The following is a 21,012-nucleotide window of genomic DNA, read 5'->3' as shown; positions in this document are numbered from 1 at the left end:
GCATTTTTAAAAATTATGAGTTTTGTTGGTCTTGCACCAAATAAATATGTTCCTTTATGTCTGGAGAATGTGATTTGTAGTCCTGGGGCGTCTCTGTAGCAACACAACACTTCTGGTGCTAACAATACACAACAATGTGACACATTTTACTTTTATCAAAGAAATTGCTGTGATTTAGATATTGCACTTGGCCATATTGTGGTTTCGATTAATTGTGCAGCTGTAGTCAAAACAGCTCATTTAGTCAGCTATCATCCTGGTATTTTTGCTCATAAATTGCCTTTTTGTGCATGTTGTAATAATAAACACTGGATTAACCCCAACTTCCTTCAGTTGAATCAGGAAAAGGTTAAAACATTGTAGTTTTCTGTTTCTGTTTCCTCTGTGAAAGAAACCATTGACACTAATCACAGTTCATTAGTTGTGTAGACCTCTGAATTTTATGAGTCTGTATCGTAGGTAATGAGGTGTTTTATTTTTAAGTAAAAATCATATGTAGTTTGGTGTGTGTGTGTGTGTGTGTGTAGGTGAATGATGTTCAACTCTACGGAAAGTCTCGTCGAGAAGTGGTGTCGTTCCTCAAAGAAGTGCCTCCTCCGTTCACTCTGGTCTGCTGCCGACACCCAACCACCGACCTGGGACCAGGTCCAGAGTCTGAACCAGAGTCTGAACCTGACCCCGTGTTACAACCAGGATGTGGGCCAGTGAGACAGTCACAGCCCAGTGTGGAGGAGGTGAAAGCATTAGAGATCTCAGCGTCAATGAGAATGTTTTTCTGATGTTGATAATTCATGTGACAAATGTCTGAAAAATCATTGACAATGAATTTCATTCCTCTACAAAAAACAAAACACCTCAGATTGAGCTGAAGCTGTCGTCGATGCTCTGCAGTCAGACAGTCCTGAGAGACAACAGCAGCGACCAGCAGCAGGCAGTTAGACAGGTAACACGTCAAATTTGACATTGATAAATTACATTTATGACTATTCAGGGATTTTCTTCAGAGTTCAAATTTGTGCTGTGAAGTTTTGTCAACACAGACACACAAGAGCATCCTAATTGAAAGGAAAGCCTTTGGGTTACTTAGAGATATTGATTTTGAATTTGAGATGTAAAACCACTGTTACTGGATGGATTGAGTGACTGATGAAAACTAATTCTGCGATAATTCTGTGATATCCTCATACTAGAAAATATAATGAGTAGCAGGGATACATTCCAATAGAAAAAAAATATAATAGTAATGATTGTAAAAATAACAATAAATATAGTAATAATATTAAAAATGATGCATACAAGATTGTAATGATACAATTTTCTTTTGAATATTTACATTTACTTTAATCCTGTGTCAGGAGCAGGTGTCCCCTGTGGCGGAGGTGCTGAAGGAGGAGAAGATTCAACACAGCCGGGAGGAGGAAGAAGATGAGGAGCAGGATCAAGATGAGGATGAAGAAGAAGATGAAGATGAAGGGGAGCTGGCTCTGTGGTCGCCAGATGTTCAGGTGTTGGAGCTGCAGAAGGAGAGAGACAAAGGCCTCGGCTTCAGCATCCTTGACTACCAGGTAATAACAACAATGTGCTTCTCCTCTTCTTTCTCCTACTATTCCTGTCCACTCCTCTCATCTTCCTCCTCTTTTCATTAATGATAATTAGCTTTTAAATTTCAGACAAAACAATGTCGCATCATACAATACAAGACATACAACTCTCAGTAACTCTTATTTTGAAGAGTGTCGACTGGATGAGGTTTAGATGAGTTGTTGCTTAATCAATTAGTAGATTGGCAGAAAATAAAGTGGTGATAATTGATATTTTGTGTTTTTGTGGTGATACATGACAGAAAACTGAATATCTTTGGGTTTTCTGGTGAGTGGTGAACAAAACAGACATTTGAAGATGTCACTGCGGTGATGTGGGAAATTTACAAAGAGAAATTTGAATTATTCTGACATTTTGTAGAAAATCAATCAAGATCAGCTGATTATTAGAATTAGTTGCCGGACTGGAGGGAACTTGGGTCTGGATGAGGTCTTAGATGTTGGCCCTTATTCTTCAGGCCTCACTGATGACCATGAAGGACTCGCTCACACCCGTTCTATCTTTTCTGTGTCGCCAATGAAATGAAGCATAAAACAAAGTATAAATTCTGTAACACCAAGCCTGAAATATTTGTCTGTTGTCTGAAATTTTATAAAATCATGTTTAGTGTTTGATGAGGAAAGATGCAAAAAAAAAAGCTGAAAAAAATAGCTGGTTGAGTCCTAATATTTTCTAAAGGTGTTTTAGTCATGACTCATGAACAGTACGTATGATAGTGGTTGTTGTTTAGTTTATACATCATCACCTTCATTGGTGTTTGTCTTCGTCCAAGTTCTGTTGGGTCCAGATGATGTCGTAGTTAAGTCGTCTTTAATTGTTAGTGCTGTGAGTGCTGCCAGTTGCTGTCAGTTCAGTTAGTAGATGTTGACCTGAACTGAAGCTACAGTCATGAAATATAATGTATTTACAGTGTTAGAAAAAGCACCTCTGCTCTTTAAATTCTTTAATGCTGTTAGCAGAAGAGAGGTGTTCCACCTCCATTATAAAACTATACAGAACTGTTGAGCTGGATGTACAACAATGCTGTGGAAAACACACAAGCGTACTCGACCAGTCAGTGGCGTTCAGTGCTGCAAGCCCCACCCTGAAAATCTCAGAACCCTTTGGTTGGACTGGATCAGAGGGGCCGGCCCTGTGAACATGAATTGTCTGTGACTGACTGAGGGAGTGAGTGATGGAGTTGCGTGATCAAGTTACACAATTGGTTGGCAGATTGTTGGACTCCTCCTATTTGCTGTTGCTCTTTCAAAATGATTTGGTGTGAACAGTTTGAACAGTTTCTGTTACATCATCAGGGGGTGTTTACAACAAATGGATCCACAACAGTTTTCAACAACTGTATTTCCTTAAAAAAAAGTGGGTGGGGCCATTATTTACCTGCAGAATGTAACAGGTCTTAATGTCTAACTCCCTCTGTTTGATATGTAGAATTGGTCACAACTGTATTTTAGTACGAAGCCTTGTTTTGATCAACATTACATCCGTTAATACAAACTCAACACTTCCTTTAACTGTTTCAAATTAAAAGCCCTCTGGCGTTTCAGTGGGCAGAAACCCTTTATGTCTTAACAGGGCTTTTATTGCTGTGCTACAGTACGTGTATTGCCTCATTTCAAGTTGCTGGTGTTTCTCTTGTTTACATGTTATTCAGATCTGCGAGTTTCTTTAACAGTTACTGATGACTTCTCTTCCTCCCTCTCTCCTGCTCTCTCTGCTTGGTGTGTCTTATGTTTAGTTATTCCTCTGCCTCCTTTAGTAACAATGATACATGGAATGAAAATAGTTTATTTGCCGTAATGTAGGCTATGCTCCAGTTCCCTGCAGCTCCAGAGCAGTCAGGAAACCAGGATGACTGGGTGACTCCCCGTGTCAAGAGATGAATCCATAAACCCAGAGATTGCACCCATACATGGTGCAGCCATATATGAGGTTTATACCCAGTCTTGTTTGGGGGTAAAACTCTGAGCTCCTCAAAAGGTTCCTGTTCTTAGGGAAAGTTCCTGTGGTGGAAACGCACCTCATGTCTGTACAAAACTTCATGGCCATACCTGTTGATATTTTCAGTCTGGAGCAAAGCGGGTGTCCAGACTAAAGTCTAGATGAGCGTGTTTTCTGCATTTATAAAATGAGTGTCGTCGTGCCTCCATGTGTGCGTGTTACACACAGAAACACACCCACACAGAGTTAATTACCTCCCTGTGGTGGTTTCCTGCTGAGCACACGGTGAAGCTGGTATGACTCTGCATGGCTCAGCTCACCACTCTGTGGTTCGCTGATGGAAAATAAACAGCAAACCGTGTGTACAGAAAGTGCAGTGAGGTTTGTGAGTGTAAGAGCGGACAGCAGGACAGAGAGTGACTCATCTGCTCACAGACCAGCAGGATCTGTTCTGTTTGTCTGCTGCTCTCAGTGTTACACAGCTTCTGTCAAAACATGACACAGCTTCATGTTTTCTAGCTTTGAAAACCCTGCTGTTGTTTTTGCTTGATTTTACTCCATTTAATACAAACATATGCTTTCTCTTCCACTCATCATTTTCCAAATCACACCAACAGTTTTCCTCCCAACCAGCAGAGAAGAATCAGACCTGATACTTTCTGCAGAGAGAGAATCAATCACAGTCAACATTTAGTCAAGTTCTTTGTCAAAGTTAAGTTTTCCTCAGTTTTCCCAGTGAATCAGTTGAAAGAATGGATGCATTTGAATAGTCAGTAATTATGATGGGTTCAGTTGTTGAGTGACACTCTGACGTCAGTATTGTGTGTAAAGAACAGATCGGATGAGGTGAAATGAACCTTTATTGACTCCTGTGGGGGAAATTCAGTTTGACACAGCAGCACAATAGAATGTAGTAACAGCAAAGAAAGACATTTCCATACATACCTGTACACCAGAAACAAGTAAAGGAATAAAATAAGACAGGAATAATAGATAAAATAAGATAGATCTGTGAGCATAAACACGTGTGATCTTTGTGTGTCTATGCTATAGAAGGATTTTTGTAAATCCTAAGTCTAAAGCGCAGCGCTACTGTCATGAACCAGCTCAAAATTCACAACAAACCAAGGGAGACCACATAAATAATTAAAGTTTAGAGCAAATCAAATTTATTTTAACTAATAATAAGCAAAACACAGGTTAAAGGTGAAACATGTATATCGGTAAGATCAGTGGTGGGGTGAGTGCATGAATGCGTCAAAGTGTAAAATATGTAATCAATAAAGTGATAAAATAAAGCTTTGTAGGAGGAGAGTGAGAGAGATCGAGAGAGAGAGAGAACTGGTTTCTCTATCCCCTCTATAACCCTCAGGGGAAGTGGGTTCAGGTCTGGCTCTACCCTCCTGACACACCTCTTCCCTCTGACAGCCTCCTAAACAGGAAGGAAAAGAAAGAAAAGGGAAAAACACCAGGAGCCACAAGCAGAGTGGGAGGGGTTGTCACAGCTACGACTCGGGATCAGAGTCAGTGTGAGTCCATGTGGTGTTCCCTGATGCTCAGTATGGGGTGGCAGAGACTGTCAGACTTGGTCCACCCTCATGCTGTAGCTGTATGTACATGTGCACATACATGTCTTCTCTGTCACTGTCTCCACACTGTCCAGTCCTATCACCACCATACAGCTGGCCTTCCTCACCAGCTTTCCCAGTTTGTTTGCAACATAAAATCTGAGTGCCCCCCCCCCCCCCCCAGCAGACTGCTACAGACTGGTTACAGCCTAGTGCCTCCTCAGAGAGAAAACAGCCTGCTCTGTCCCTTCATGTCCAGAGCCTCGTGTAGTCTGACCAGTAACTAGGTCTGTGATGTGATGAGCTGCTGGTGCCAGAGGTATTTTCCTCCAAAGTTTCATTTAAAAGTTTTCTTTCAATTATCTGATCATTGTTCAACAACATATATGCACAGTAGTCTCCTGGATAATGTGACCGTCTTATCAGCTTGTGTTCTGACCACCAGTTTGAATTATTTACTCTCTCTGAGAAATCAAGGCTTTTTCTGACAGCTTTAAATACTGCAGTACCTAGATGAGATGTTTCATGTTAGTTATTGGGATTTAGTGCTGTTGGTGGTTGTATTTTAAACTTTGGACAGAGCCACTAAGCTGTTGATGAGATTGATATCTCGACATGCCATCATCAGAAAGACAGAGAATAAGTGTATTTCACAAAATGTTGACCTGTTTCTTTAAAGCTTAATCAGTTAAATCAGCTCGTTCTGAACCAAACATCTTCTGGTTTGTGAGTGGGAGTCTCAGACTTCATCACTGTCTAGGGAATGAATTTGGGAAACCCTGCTCTGCTGTGTTTTCTCCCCCCATCCATCCACTTTATCTCTAGGCACAGCTTCACCTCCAAGACCTCCTCCTCCTCCTCCTCAGTCAGATCCAGCTGAGGCAGTGGAGGGAGCTGCAGGTTAACTCCCTGTTGGTCCACATCCATGTCAGACTGCACATACAGTATCAGCCCAGGGGGCCTGTGTGTGTGTGTGTGTGTGTGTGTGTGTGTGTGTGTGTGTGTGTGTGTGTGTGTGTGTGTGTGTGTGTGTGTCGGTGTGTGGTGGTGTGTGCGCGCGCGTGCGTGTGTGGTGAAATCATTATCTTGTATTTTTCAACATTTGAACTTCATGATATGAAATGAGAAATTATCTTTTAATGTTCGTTTACATGTAATATGATGGAATAAGATGGCTGATCCTGTGTGTGTGTGTGTGTTTCAGTTGTAACAAACACACACACACAACTTTAAACAGTTGTTTAAAGTTTAAAACAGTAGTTCACCTTCAGTATCAGTCAGTGTTGGTGTCTCTGCACCCAGTCTCATGTTTACACACACGTACTGACTTCCTGTAGGTGTTCATAGTTATTGCTAATAGTTAATACTGCTCAGTGTTAATACTGTCCAGTGTGTCCCTTTATTTCGTAACATTCATGAACTGAATTTGAGTCAGTGGGATTTTTTGGTTCTTTCACACTCAGTGTCGATGATCCAACTTTTCTCCAGGGAAAAAAAATGAAGTCTGTTACCTGCTGAGTCTTGATATTTAAATGGCAGAATTTTACAACATAATAGTGATGGTCCACAGTTATTGTACCTTTAAAAAGCTGCTCCCTTGTGCTTTATAAGGATGAAACTGCTAATACAGACAGTGTTCATTGTGTAATGACAGTCATACAAAATGTTGGAGCTGGTGTTAACATCATAATTTTTCACTACACAGTGGCGGTCCTACACTCTGTGGGGCCCCAGGCAAAGAAGCACATCAAAGGCTATGTCCAGACTAGTACTGTTTGATTTTAAAACTGTTTTAAAATGAAATCGATCTCCATCCAGATGAGCATTTTAGCTCCATATCAGAAATTATCTCCATTCACACTATCACACGTGAAAACTCATACATGTATGAGCAGTCACCTACACTGAGCATGTGCGAGCCGGTGTAAACACAAAGCAGATTGTTACTCTGAGGTTGATTAGTTGCAAAAAATCCTCTAAAGGAGGAACAGCAAAGACAGTTGTGGCATTGAAATAGAGAATGTAAGTGAGCAACAGCTGCTAGCAAAGACAACAAGGTCAGTAACACTGTGATGCATTATCATGTTGTATTCACCACTGGTAGTCCAGGCTGATGAGAGCCAATCAGGAGAGACTGTGGGTGTGATGTCGTCGTTTACAAAAGGTCTCAGTTTCTGTCCGTCCAGACTACAACACGACCCCAGAGTTTTCAAAATAAAACACAACCCCAGAGTTTTCAAAATAAAACACAACCCCAGAGTTTTCCAACTAAAATAGGTCTCTCTCTACAATTCACAGATGACTCAAATGCAGACTATAAGTAGATGCTACAATTCACGGAAGTTCCCTGAATGCCTCACATGCAGGTAGTGGGTACACTCTAGCTACAGCACACATCATTAGGGGCCCCACTTATTAGGTTTGTTTTGGGCAGCAGCAGTGCACTGTATACGGTATATGGTTTGTGCATGTATGAGTTCTCTTTAGAAATATGCAAACATGCAAATATATTTTTGTAACAAACACAATGGTCTCTGATCAATGGATCCCTGATTTGATAGATTAAATCAGCTGGTTTCAGCTGTTGATCACCGGTTGACATGACAGCTGTTGCCTGGTGATTTTATCAGCTGTTGCTAGCTGACTTTTTCTGTTTGACTTTTTTGAAAATTTTAATTCTGAAATATTCTGAATTCCAGACTTGATCATCCAGAGTTCAGTCAATTTCTGGTGTACTGTGATTGACACTCTGTACAGGTGACTGTGTGTTTATTTTGTGTGTAATCTCATAACCTCATAGATCACAGGTGATTCAGCCTCTTTAAGTTTCCAGGCCTAACAGCAGCTGTAACGTCTGAATATCCTCAACAGCCAATAGGACATCAGACAGTGTTGCTACTGTACTATAGTTCACTGCAGAGGCAGTGTGATGACATCACCTGTGTGTGTGTGTGTGTGTGTGTGTGTGTGTGTGTGTGTGTGTGTGATGGCTGCTTGGTTTTGGCTTCGGCCTCAGATCTGAACAATGCAGCTTCTGTTCAGAGACCAGCTTGAACCAAACACACACACGTCTGTGGTTCTACATTCATGAGGACCCTCTCTGATATAATGTTTCCCACCATAACTCTTCTAATTCTGTTCCTGGCCTGAAAAGTTTAACTTTAAAACTGTCTTTTGAAGAAGCCAGGACCAAAACAAATGTCCTCTTTCCACAGTGATCCTCTTTACACATAAACAAAAAGTATATATTATAAAATATCTCACACACACAAGTGGGAACATGAAATGAGTTTTCAGCAACGTGTTTACGCCCAAACGTGTGGTCACTTTCCTCACCTACAGAAACTTCTTCAAAGGTTCCCTCACTTTCCATGATATTTCCACAAATGACCCCACTCTGCAAAAATATACTTTTCCCCCAAACATTTATTTTCCTTTTCCAAAATCTCGCCACTTTCTAAAAAATGCCACCACTTTTCCAAAATGTGTGTTTTCTTTACCTGAACATGATGCACAAGAGGAAGTTTCTGGAAAGGACGTCACCGATGTAAAACACAAACGTGAGAAGATAAAATGTCTTGACTTTTCAAAAATCTCCTCATGTCCCAAACTTGTCCTTAACTTTCGTCACTGTGCAAAATCGAAATAAGCAATAAAATATTATCGTTTTTACTTAATGTCTTAAATTTCCAAAAATATCGTCACTTTCCAGAAATGACCTCACTTGTCAAAATTTTTCTAAAATATCTTCAAAGTGTTCTGATACTCTGATAGGTCCTTACAAAGATACAGTCGAAGAACACACACACACACACACACACACCCTCTCTCTCTCTCTCGCTCTTATTTTATTTTTATTTTCTTAATCTGGAGACATTGAGATTCTTTTTTTTTTTTTTATTGAACTCACTTCCTCGTCTGTGTCACTGTAAAACTCACTGTATGTTCCCTCTGCATTATTGACATATATTTAACTGAAATAATTGGACTGTATCGTCCTCACCTGCCCCCTTTTTGCAACACCTTTTCTACACTGTCCTCCCCCCTCCTCTCTCTCTCTTTCTTTTCTCTATATCTCTCGCCCAAGGGCACATCGGGCAAGCGTTGCTGCCAAAGTGTTTCCTGTTACTGACTCTGCGGCTGTCGGAGTTGAGTGAAAGATGGTTGGAGGCAATAAGAGAAGAGCTGATCTGTCTGTCTGGACTTGCGCTGATAATTTCCACTAAAACCTGACACTTTTAAAATGTGACCAGTTTCACACCTGAGAAAGATTTTGTTCTGCACAGCACGTCGACCATCAGAGAAACGTCAGTTCAGACATTCAGACATTTTGACGTGTTAAAGCAGTAAAAGCAAAGGTGAAACAAATTTTGTCAAGTGGCTCAGTTGTCGCAGCATGTACAACACCAGGACCCTGGATCTGGCTCACCAACATGGACTCCTGTAGTTTACCTGAGCCTCTTGTAGAAATGAATCAGACTAGATCAGATCCATCATAGTGACATGTCGATGTTCAGTTGTTGTTTACGTGAACAGCGAACTTCTTGAAGATCTAATTCCCAGGGAGACTCGAGTCAAACTGCCCCTCCAGAGGGACTGAACGCCCCCTGTGTGTGTGTGTGTTTGTGTTTTTGTGTGTGTGTGTGTGTGTGTGTGTGTGTGTGTGTGTGTGTGTGTGTGTGTGTGTGGTGTGTTGTGTGTGGTGTGTGTGTGTGTGTGAGGAATGAGTGACTGAGAGGCAAACTGTAATAGTTGTAGTGTTTTTTCAGCTAAATTCTCCAACTTAAATGACAAAAGTGCTCTGAAAGTGTTTTCTGATCTGATCGCTCAGTGTTGTCAGTGTCTTCCAACAGTTACAAATCACTGCTGCAAAAATAAAACGTTATGATCTTACACTGCTCTGCAGGTTTGGTTTGGGCTCCTCCTTGCTCCTGACGTATACGTGTCACAACTCCTATGACTCCTAGAGGGCGCTGTCACTTGAACGTAAACCATTGTTATTTCTGGGGAGTGAATATGGCCACACTTTTTCCGAATGTAATATCCAAAAAAAAGCCTTCTCTCATATTTGGTATGTACAGTTTACGTTCCTCCCATATGTGACAGTGTAACATGATTTCTGACTCAATGTTCATTAACCTGCTGCTCTCACAGCCTCCACTGTCCTGGTTTCAGTCTTTCTAGCAGATGTTGATTTTCACTCCCATTCAGACACCAGAGCATCAGTGAGGTCCAGAACTGGTGTTAGTAATCAGGTCTGGGCCCATATTCACAAAGCATTTTATCTTACCACTAAGAGTTCTCCTAAGTCACGCTAAAAAGTTTTTCTCTAATCATTTTTTTCTGAGTCCTCTTCACAAAGCTGCTGAGACCAACTTTTAGTAAGGAGAAGCGAAAACTAAGAGTGCGACTCCGTTGCTATGGCTGATGACCACAGCCTGCTGTAGCTGTACCTATTGTAATGTAGCTGTGGTCCCGGCTGTGGGTTGAGGTGTGAGAAGGTTTCCCCTGTTCCCCCACCAGGTGACATCCAGCTGGAATATGATCCTTTCAATCAGCTGATCAGGTCACTCTCCATTCAGATCCATGACTCGTGCGTAGATCCTGGACACTGTACAACAATGTCTACAGCTGTAGATACAGCATCCAATACAGCCTGTGTGTTCAAACACCTCCTCGTCTTGTTGTGGTGCAATCATCTTTACGTGTTCCATCTCTCTCACAGTGTGTAGACCATGAAGCTGCTTTACTTCTCTGTAGTTGTTGAACATCTAAAGGAAATCGTATGAATTGTCCTATGATGTCAGGTCAGACATCAGACATCTTTCTCTATTGTTTGGGGGAATTATCGACTTTTCTCTGTTGCCAAGTAACACAGCGTTGCTAAACACTTAATTTCCGCACTGATCGGGTTGTTTCAGTTGGTAGATGTTATTTAATCCTTCACAAATCCACAAAGATCATTATTTCCTCCTAATTGAGTCGTATCTTTTAAGTAATTCAGCATCTTTTAAGGTTTCCAGAACACTGTGACATGGAATAACAGCGGCCCTTTAAGATTCTCTTCACTACTTCTAACCTCTCCCAGATTTAGGTGCTACTTTTAGCGCTAAGTGGCTTTGTGAATTACTTTTTCAGTTTTTTACGACGAGATGTAAGATGCTTTGTATTTTGTGTATATGGTTTTGGTTTGTGTGTGTGGAGCTTTGACAAACAGGGCCCTAGTTTCAGGAACTTGTTTTTGCAATAGTGAAAAACTGTGTCAAAAAATAATTGGTGTGTCAGTCCTAAAATTAGGACTGACACACCAAATATTTTTAAGAGTTTCAGCTAAATCTGCAAGTTGGGAGCTACTTTTAGCCTTAAGATGCTTTGTGAATACGGGCCCTGGTTCACAGTCAGTGTTCCAGTTCATTCCAGAAGTGTTGTATGAGGTTCTGTCAAGTTCTCCAACACCAAACTGGGAAAACCATTTCTTTGTGGAGCTGTTTTGTGGACGGGGGGCACTGACATGTTGAAATCAGTCAGTTGCCTTCATTGGATCCCAAACCAGGAAAAACAGACCCTGGATCAAAATTATATAGACAGCAGTGTCTGCATGTTTTTGGCCATAAAATGTATATTAATAATAAGAAAATGGAGAAAGTGTTGGAAGTGAGTTGTTCTTATTATCAGAACTCAGAGGCTCTGAATGGAAAATAAAAAATAAAGTAAAAATCTAAAGTTCAGTGTCAGAGCTCCTAAAAATACTTGGTGTTTATTTCAGTTGTAAAATCCCCAATTTCCATCTAACTGGCAACATAAAGGTCTCAAAAAGTCCAACTCTGTGTAGACACCCTGCAACCTACACATCCAAAAAAACCCTAAACGTCCTCATTGTTATCTGTTCTTCTGGCAAAGTACATTTTTAATTTCTTTTTTTGCTCGCTCTCTCCTACGTTTTTCTGATTCCTCCACTTTCTGACAGCAGAGGCCTTTCTTTTTCTGGAGGATCTTGTAGGAGTAGAGGACTTGAATTCTGACTCCTCACCACCTGTAGCCATGTTGCTCAGTCTAAAAATACAGTGTGGCTTTGTTCTGGAAGCCTGAAACTTGGCACAGCAGCTCGTACTGCAGCGCGGGCGATGCCCAGGGTTCAGCACAGGGGAATTCACAAAATGTACATCGACTCTAACCAGGAGAGGGTTTCGTGGTTGGTGCGCGAGTCTCTGAGGGGGTTTGGATTCTGGCAGGGCCGGGCCGTCCTCCTGGTTGCTCCGGTTAAACAGACGCAGCAGAGACGAGGGGAGTTTGTGGAGTTTATCTCTTCACATTATCAACACTCAAAGTTTTCCTTCTGTGTTTGAGTATAAAGTTAGAGTCGTTACTTTCCTCCAGAGTTCTGGTTAGTTTAAAAGTTCTGAACAAAAGAAGTCTAAAACACTGATGTTCCCACTCATATCCACATCCTCACATCTCACTTATACGCGACACTTCATGTCACAGCTGTGTAAACTTTAATAACGTCCTATAAGGTTTCAGAGAAAGAACTCGTTACAGATTAATGAAAACATGACAAGTCAGTACACAGCAGGTCAACAAGAGGAAAGTATATAATTCAACGCACATAAAGAGCAAAGTTTACAGTAATAAATTCATGATACATATTGTCTTAGATTTAAATTTAACAGTTATTTGAAGGACAGTCCTCTGGAAATCAACAACTGTGCCCCCCCCCCTCAAAAAAAAAAAAAAATCATTAAACCAATATTACGTGTTTTTTCTTTCTTTGAAGAAATGAGAAAATAAAGCTCCACCTTGTTCTGCACTCTGCAGTACATACATGAATGTGGACAGATAGACGGTTGTCTGATGTTCTTATACCAGAGCAGAACATGAGAAAACATCATACAATCAACCCTTCTGTCTAACAGTGTGTCCACATTACGCTTCTGTTTCACTCCGTCCAGACAGAAACTTCCTTTTCTCTCCTTTCATGACGGAGCTTTTCCAAGCGGCTTCCAGAGAGTGTAAATTTTGAAACTCCACTCTGGCGTTTCAGTGTGAACGGGGTCAGTGCAGCTTTTTACCAAACAATGACCTCAGCTGCTCACTGAAAGTTAAGAAGACAACCTTTGATTTAAAGTGTTGTTATATCTGAACACAGTGGAGCTCTGCTCATTAACCTGATTTATGTTGATGACTTTGTGATTTAAAAAAAAAAAAAGGATTTTATCATCAGAAGATTAAAATACAAAAACAGAGAAATATGTAAACTAGAAGCACTCAGACTCAGACCGCCACAAAGGTTCAACCGACATACACCAGACTGCACAGAAAAAAAATTAAATTCGTAGTCCATGATCCTGATCTGCACCAAAATTTAGTGGGTTCTTCCCTGGTCCACAACCCATCCCTGCGACAAGTTCAGTGCAAATCTTTTCGGGACTTTTTGTGTAATCCTACTGATGAATAAACTCGCCCATGAAACAATGATTTTATCATCTGTCTGCAGTGTTTGTTTTCCGAGAGATTTAGCTCTTTTCATGTCGGGCATGTGTTTCACTCTGGACAAAGGTCCCTACAAAAACCATCAGGAAACTCTAACGTAGATGCAGATCGTCAGACTGCTTCCATCAGACGCAGTCTTCAGCCTTCATCGACTTCATATTGAATAACCAAGACACTCCTAATTTAACACCAAGCTCTCGGATAGAGCACAGAGCAGAGCACCAAACATCCGAACGCCACAGAGCGAAACATCATGTCAACAGTCAGATCTCGGATTATCCACAGTCCGAAAACTGAGTGTGTTTTGATATTAGATGTCACTTTAACTCCTGAGAGCTGGCTGTCAAACAGGTGGTTAAAGTCCTGTCGTGCTGCGTTCACGTCATGTCACACGTTGTTTTAATACGAGCCTCTGACTGTTGTAAATGTTCACATCAACCTCCTGCTGCTTAACTGGTGTCGACTTTCACTGACGGTCTTCACATGTTCCAGCTCTTGTTTTTAAGTCATGAAGCTCTTTGTTTCTTCAGTCATCTGACAGACAGGAGGTTGAAAACAGTTCTTATGTTACTGACGGGTTTAAATTTGTCTCCTGAGGTTGCCTCCCGTCCTCCTTCCTCTCTCTACACCTCCACATCTCTCATTTTTCTATCTCTCGTTTGGGTGTTGTGACCTTTGACCTCCTCTCTGCTGGTTCCTGTCAAACTGGATGGTTAGAAAGTGAAGCCTTTTGTTCTATCAGCTTCACCTCCGCATGTTTGTGTGTGTGTTGTGTGTTTGTGTAAATGGATTTTCAGTCATTTCTCTGGTCTTTGTCTCCCCCTGCCTGTGTCTCTGCTGCTCTGCTGAAGTCCACACTCTGAATGATGAGAGGGTGATAATGAGTGTGTCTTCCTCTCTCGGTCTGCCTCCCCTGTGTTGGGAAGTGATGGGATTGTTTTCAGACCTCAGACCTGCTTGTTGTTGGAGGGAAGGATGGATGGGGGATGTCAGTATGTTCTGAATAGCACTGTAGACCAGTTCTGGGGCAGACCAGTTCTCTTTACTGTCCTCAGGTAGAAAAGGAACGAACCATATCAAAGAGAAGGAACCATATGAACGGTGAAGGGTTAACTGATCTGGATCCTGGGTGGACTTGAATTATTCTGAACAACGGACTGTTTTAGTATTTTTGCTCCTGTAATCCCGTCTGTCTTTAGATCTTCATTTCACTGTCTTTCTCTAACTTTGCCTCCTTCTTCTTTTCAATCTCACTCAATTAATTTACAAGGTTGTTAAGATTATTGTTGTCTGTACAGTGACAAAGCAGTTACACAACAAGGATCACTGGAGTTAAAAACCCCTTCGACCCTCAATCAAACTCACAAACTTTTATTTTGAATTTTGCAGAGGAGCTCAAATAGACACCAGATCTGTCAGTTGAGACTTTGACATTAGAAACCTTACATTATGTTTATATTTAATGTCTACAAGTGTGACATCTAGAATATTTACACAAAGCGGTCTTGTGTCTTAAGTCGTGGATATGAATATTTCACAAATATCTCCAGTTTCAGAAAGGGAACTTAATGTGGTTTGTGGTTTTTTGTGACACCCAGTTCTCGTTCCTGTGGAGCTTGAATGTTTCTGTCTCTCTCTCCAGGACCCGTTAGATCCAGGTCGCTGTGTGATGGTGATCCGGTCTCTGGTTCCTGGCGGCTCAGCAGAACATCACGGGGGTCTCCTTCCTGGAGACCAGCTGGTTTCTGTTAACCAGACCCAGCTGGACCTGCTCACCCTGGCGCAGTCTGTGGAGGTCTTGAAGTCTGCCCCACCTGGCACAGTCCGCCTTGGTATCCGGAGGCCTCTCGTGGTGAGTCTAGACCTCCCAGTTTTAGGTCCAGGTCTTCTAAATGTATTTGTAAACCTTCTGTAGATGCTCTACCTTCTAGTTTTAGGTCTAGATCACACTTTTAGTTCAAGTCCAAACCTTCTACATCTTGGTCCAGACCTTCCAGCTGTTGGTCCAGACCAGCTAGTTTTAGGTCCAGACCTTCTTATTTTAATAGCGGACCTGACCGTTTGGTTTTCAGGGTCCTGACCTTCTAGGTTTAGGTCCATATATTCTAGTTTTACATCTTGACCATCTAATCTTAGGTGCTGACCTCATACTTTTAGGTCCAAAATTTCTTGTAGTAAGTCCAAAGCCTACTTTTAGGTCCAGACATGGACCAGCTCTACCTTGAGACCATGTGGTCCAAACTGTCTGCCTGTAGTTCAGGGACGGGGACCACATGCCATAGAGGACTAACAGTCTGCAGCCTCCATCACCAAATTTCTTGTAGTAGAGGGGAGGAACTCTGCATTTGTTGAAACAAGTCCTGCAGACTCCTAGTCCTTCAGGACTCAGGTCTCCTCGGTCTCTTCTCGTTGTGTGTCGAGTTCTTCCTGGTTGTTGGTTGTGAATGAACCTGAGCAGCATCAGTGTCTGTTTGAACGTCCAGCTCCATGTGTTGATTTCACGCTGATCTTCTTCCTGTTTTTGCAGGTTGACGGACCAGAGAGGAGGAGGGGGGACAGCAGCCACACTCAGCTGCCAGTACCAAAGGTAACACACACACACACACACACACACACACACACACACACCTTCAGACTCTCACATATTGTAAACTATATGAACTGGAGTTATTCAGAGCTTTCACCTGCATCTCACAGTCTTCATCATGGACTGGAAGTGGCTCAGGTTTTGTCAGGGGAGTTTTTCCTTCGTCTGAATTGAGGGTCTGAGGATAGAGACCATCTTTAAACAGAGACCTGTCTCTCTCTCTCTCTCTCTCTCTCTCTCTTTGTGTGTGTGTTAATCAAGTCAATCCACTCTAATTGGACTGTTAAGATTTTCTCTCTCTGTCACATTACTCACTGCCTCCCTCTCTGACTTTGTGCTCCTCCGTCCTTCCTCTTTCTTAAATCTCTCATCTCTCTCTCTTTATCTCCTCTCTTAACTCATTTCTCTGCAGTTTGCTTTATTGGTCTGGATATCAGACGAGCGGTGCTGCCACAGAAAAATAAATGGAGAGATAAATAAATGTAAATAAATATGTAGAGCATGACAGGACTGAAGAGGAACAGATGCAGACTGGATTTATCTGTGAGGAACCTCCAACAGGTTCAGTGTCAGTTTACACTGCTGTAAAATAATTGGATACAAAAACTGATGGAAGACGAACACTGTGTGACGGATGCAACATGTGGTCTTTGTAATATTTATTTCCCCAACTGATATATACACAGAACACATACAGTTAACACCTCTCTGAACCTTCCTGAAGGAGGATTCATTATAGGACTGTTGATGAGACAGCTGTTCCTAATGAACACGTAACTGACGCTGTGTCCGAAATCACTCACTACTACTTCAGACAGCACTACAAAATGGCTAACTCCCTATAAAGTGCACTATATAGGGAGTTTTGTAGTATAGTGCATTTTGTAGTGCTGTCCGAATGTATAGTGAGAATCATTATGCCCTTTTATAGTAGACTCATAGTATCCCATAATGAATCATGAAAAGTAGTTTACCAGCGATGGTCACTAACCAAGCAATATATACCATAATGCATTGCGCTCGCACTGAAAACAGAGCAGAGAAAATTACCCATGTAGTGTCCGAAAGTGTTTTTTTTTTTTTTTTACAGATGAGCTCAATAAATGGTCCTCTAAATAGAATTCCCTGGAGAGTGAGTGAGTGAGTGAGTGAGTGAGTGAGTGAGTGAGTGAGTGAGTGAGTGAGTGAGTGAGTGTATGACCTGTTGTTGCTTTAAGTTGTCACATGACCTCTGGATTTCTTTACTACGGTGGCCCTGAGAGCTCAACACACTGGAGCTTAAGAAAACACATGCAAACAGACAAAACACAAACAAATTCAGAAAACCTCTTCATCAGTTTGTTTTGTCTGTTTGCATGTGTTTTCTTAAGCTGCAGTGTGTTGAGCTCTCAGGGCCACAGTACTTGAGTCAGTCAGTGTAGAAACAGTGTGTGTGGAGGTTGACAGGGCACTATGTTGGTTGTAAGACGATGCTGGATTTTTGAGGATGATATATATGATGATCAGATGATGTGTCCGTCAACATAAGATAGTTTTTTTATGCCTCTGCACCAATACTCAGAGGCGTGATGTCGTCAGGCTGTCAGGAATGAGGGAACTTCTTAACATTTGCCACAAACATTCACTTGGACTCAAGGATGAACTGATTAGAATCTGGTGGTCAAAGGTCAAGGTCAGTGTGACCTCATGAATTGATACGCTAATTATGACATGGTTTAACATAAATGTCTAACAGGATAAAATGATGAAGGTCAATTCAAAAGATTATTTTTTGTTTGATAGTGAAGAGACAGGAAGGAAACTGAGGATGTTGTGAACCACCAGGCCAACAGGACGCCCCCTCTCAGTGGGATATTTCACTGTGTAAAACTAAACTTGTTATTGGCCAATATATATAGACTGATATATATCTGTGACCAGCTAAAACCAGCTAATAATATCTGCTTTGTCAATACCCTTCGAGTTTTCCTCAGTTACTGACACTGACTCTTCTTTCAGAAGCTTCCACTTTCACTCAGAGAAGGAAATATAGTGGTGAAATTGGCTGATGCATCTTTTTTCCAAGGCTTTCACTGTGAAGAAGCTTCAGACATGAAGTGCATGCTCTAATAGTAAACTTTGTTGATTTTCTTAAATCTATCAGTAGTTGCACAGTGCATTGAAAAAAGGTGTGGAATATTTTGGCGTGGCAAAAACAAATCTAAATGATGAGTGTGTGTAGGCGGAAAAGGGGCGTGGCTTACAGTATAGAGATAGTGTTACGTGTTGGATCAGTGAATTCAGTGAAAAACTTCTGTGTCATCATTCAGGATATTTTAGCCAGAGCATGATGTGCTCTGTAAATGGCCGTCGTTGTGGTGCTTCAGTTCGTCTTCGAGCTGAGCTGCTCATGAAATCTGTTGAGTGGTTTCTGTGAAATCCTGCGAACAGTCAGACAAAAGGGACTGAACACACAGTCTTCTATGGTGGTGATAAATCAGTGTTTGTTCTGCAGTTGGGACTGCGGGTCACAGCATCCACACTTCTCAGGAAGCCATGTTTTCTCTTCCTGCTGCTGAAGCTTTCTTTTTTCTTTAATCTTTCATTTTTCTCCTTTCCTTCATCTCTTCTCTGTCGTTCACCTCCTTCCTTCCTTCCTTCCCTCCCCTCGATCATCTCTCCTTCTCCTCTCTCTTCTGTCTTTTCCTCTCCTCTTTCATCTTCTTCTCTCCTCTCGTTCACCTTCTTTCACCCTCTCTTTTTCTCTCCCTCTCCCTCCTCTCTGTCTCTGAAGCTGCTGACTCAGCTTTATGGCTGGATGGTATAAAGTGCTCTATCAGCTCAACCAGCAGCATCTCTCTCTTAAGTGAGTCGGGGGGTGGAGAGGGGTTGGGGGGGTACTCTGAGGACACTCTGGTCCTCCAGCATCAGTACACTCAGTACTGCAGTACTACTCACAGTAAATACTGCAGTACCGAAGAGTTGAGCTACAGGGACAGAACTCGTCTCCTGCTTTTCTCATTAATTAAACTGTTTAATTTGTTAAACGAAAACCTCTCGGACGGAGAGTCCGACCGTTTAATTCTTCTTCACTTCATGTGGAAATATTTACAAATATGGTTCCGTTTAATTTTTTGCATTTGTGTGCAAGATTTTATTTGATACCATGAAACCTGTTTTCTTAAAAATATTTTCCAAAAATCCTTCAGACGTTTGTGTCTGGAAATAAATGGCTCCTAGATTCATTGTTAGTTTCATCAAACACATCTGTATTTACACTGACTCTGTGAATGTCTCAGTAAATAATAGTTGAAGGCAGTTTTTGGTGCTTTCTGTTTTTATCTAAAGTATTGTTCAGACTCTGAGATAATAACTTCTACACTCATTATCTTGTATAATACCCGACAACTTGTGCAGTGATTATAACACAGGAGCTAAGAACCGCCTGATGTAAAGAGGATGGTTTTATCCCACTTATGACTTGGCCACTTGCCAATGAAATACCATAAATAATCAACATATAAATGTCAGGCGTTAATTTACTCATAACTAATTTTGATCTGGCTTTGATATTTTAAACTTCATAAAATAACAAACGGGTGATGAAGGAAAAGTAGAGAAACATAATGAATACAGATGACATCTGTATTTAGATCTATGGGACAGACGTCAGTAAACACTGTGATATGTAAGAAACCTGGCACCTGATCTCAGTCCAGATGAACTATGGGAGATTTTGGAGTGTTAGACAGCGCTCTCCACCACTGTCATCAAAACACCACATGAGGGAATATGTTTATGAAGAATGGAGTTCATCCTCCAGCAGAGTTCAGAGACTTGGAGCAGTGAAGCTGTTCTGGAGACACGAGGTGGAACAACACCTGACTAAGACACTCTAATGTTGGTGTCTCCTTTAATTTGTCACCGTCTGTTTGATAACGAAACCATGAAACCTATATCTTGTGTACGCAAGATAACAGCTTGTGTGCGGAGTTAATAAAACTTGTGTGCACAAGATTATGAACCAGATGAAGATTAAAAATATGGATGTATCATCTTATTGAACGTCAGGGGCTCCATACTCTGACGGTGTATTAGTGTCACAATGAGGAAAAAAAAGAAATCTGAAATTTTGAGAAAAAATTTTGATAATTAAAAATGTAAAAACCATCATCCAAAGAGCTCCTTGTCCTCAGTGTCTTCAGTTGTGGTTGTCATGACTGCAGTTTGACCAGCTCACCTGTGCACTCTACTGTACTCTGCCGAGTTGTGCTGTGTTACTTTCTGTCCTGCTGCTGTATCTGCTCTGGCCGTCCTCTGCGCCGCTGCTTTATATCCTGTTTTATATGCAGCCCATTTGGCTGAAGAGGGTTTTTCACAGCCCACAGGTCTCTGATGGGTTTCCATAAAGACAGCCGGGTCGGCGCTGTCACTTCACCGCCGGATCGTTCTCTGTCACGCCAGCCCGCTGACCAGAGAGAGACCCCCGTTACACATCCACACCTCGTTAACTTTTAGAGGTCATATGTAGAAGAACGAGCTGCTGCTGTAGTTACAGGCTGTCATCACATTATTCTGATCCTCTCTGTGCTGTGAGTTCAAACAGAGTCAAACATGAATACAGGAGGGAAAACAACAAACTGTACAGTCTGCAAACAGCACTGAGGTACGACTGTAACCACCACAACACAATTATACTGCCACGTCTCTCCTTTACTCTGGCTTCATGTCAGTAATCTGATTTTTACTCCTTTCATTTCTGGTTTGTTGAGAGGCTCGTTTAGTTTCACAAAGACAGAAAGTGAAACATGGGTCAACTGTGTGCTTGTATCTAAAATGTATCATCAG

The 21,012-nt window shown here is 41.6% G+C and overlaps 1 protein-coding gene across 1 annotated transcript in view; it reads left to right on the top strand.

Annotated features, from left to right (window-relative positions):
* Nucleotides 1-21,012, top strand: part of patj (PATJ, crumbs cell polarity complex component) — a 120,968-nt gene that overhangs the window by 27,540 nt on the left and 72,416 nt on the right. Inside the window, exons 16-20 of the mRNA XM_022759034.1 lie at nt 528-734; nt 860-943; nt 1,356-1,565; nt 15,241-15,450; nt 16,126-16,185. Coding sequence (XP_022614755.1) covers nt 528-734; nt 860-943; nt 1,356-1,565; nt 15,241-15,450; nt 16,126-16,185 — 771 coding nt within the window. The remainder of the gene's footprint in view (nt 1-527; nt 735-859; nt 944-1,355; nt 1,566-15,240; nt 15,451-16,125; nt 16,186-21,012) is intronic.

The sequence above is a fragment of the Seriola dumerili genome, unplaced genomic scaffold (assembly GCF_002260705.1).
Source record: "Seriola dumerili isolate Sdu_G_001 unplaced genomic scaffold, Sdu_1.0 BDQW01000319.1, whole genome shotgun sequence".
Classification (NCBI taxonomy): Eukaryota; Metazoa; Chordata; class Actinopteri; order Carangiformes; family Carangidae; genus Seriola; species Seriola dumerili.
Note: the sequence above shows the minus strand (reverse complement) of the source record. Positions and strands in the feature narration are given on the sequence as shown.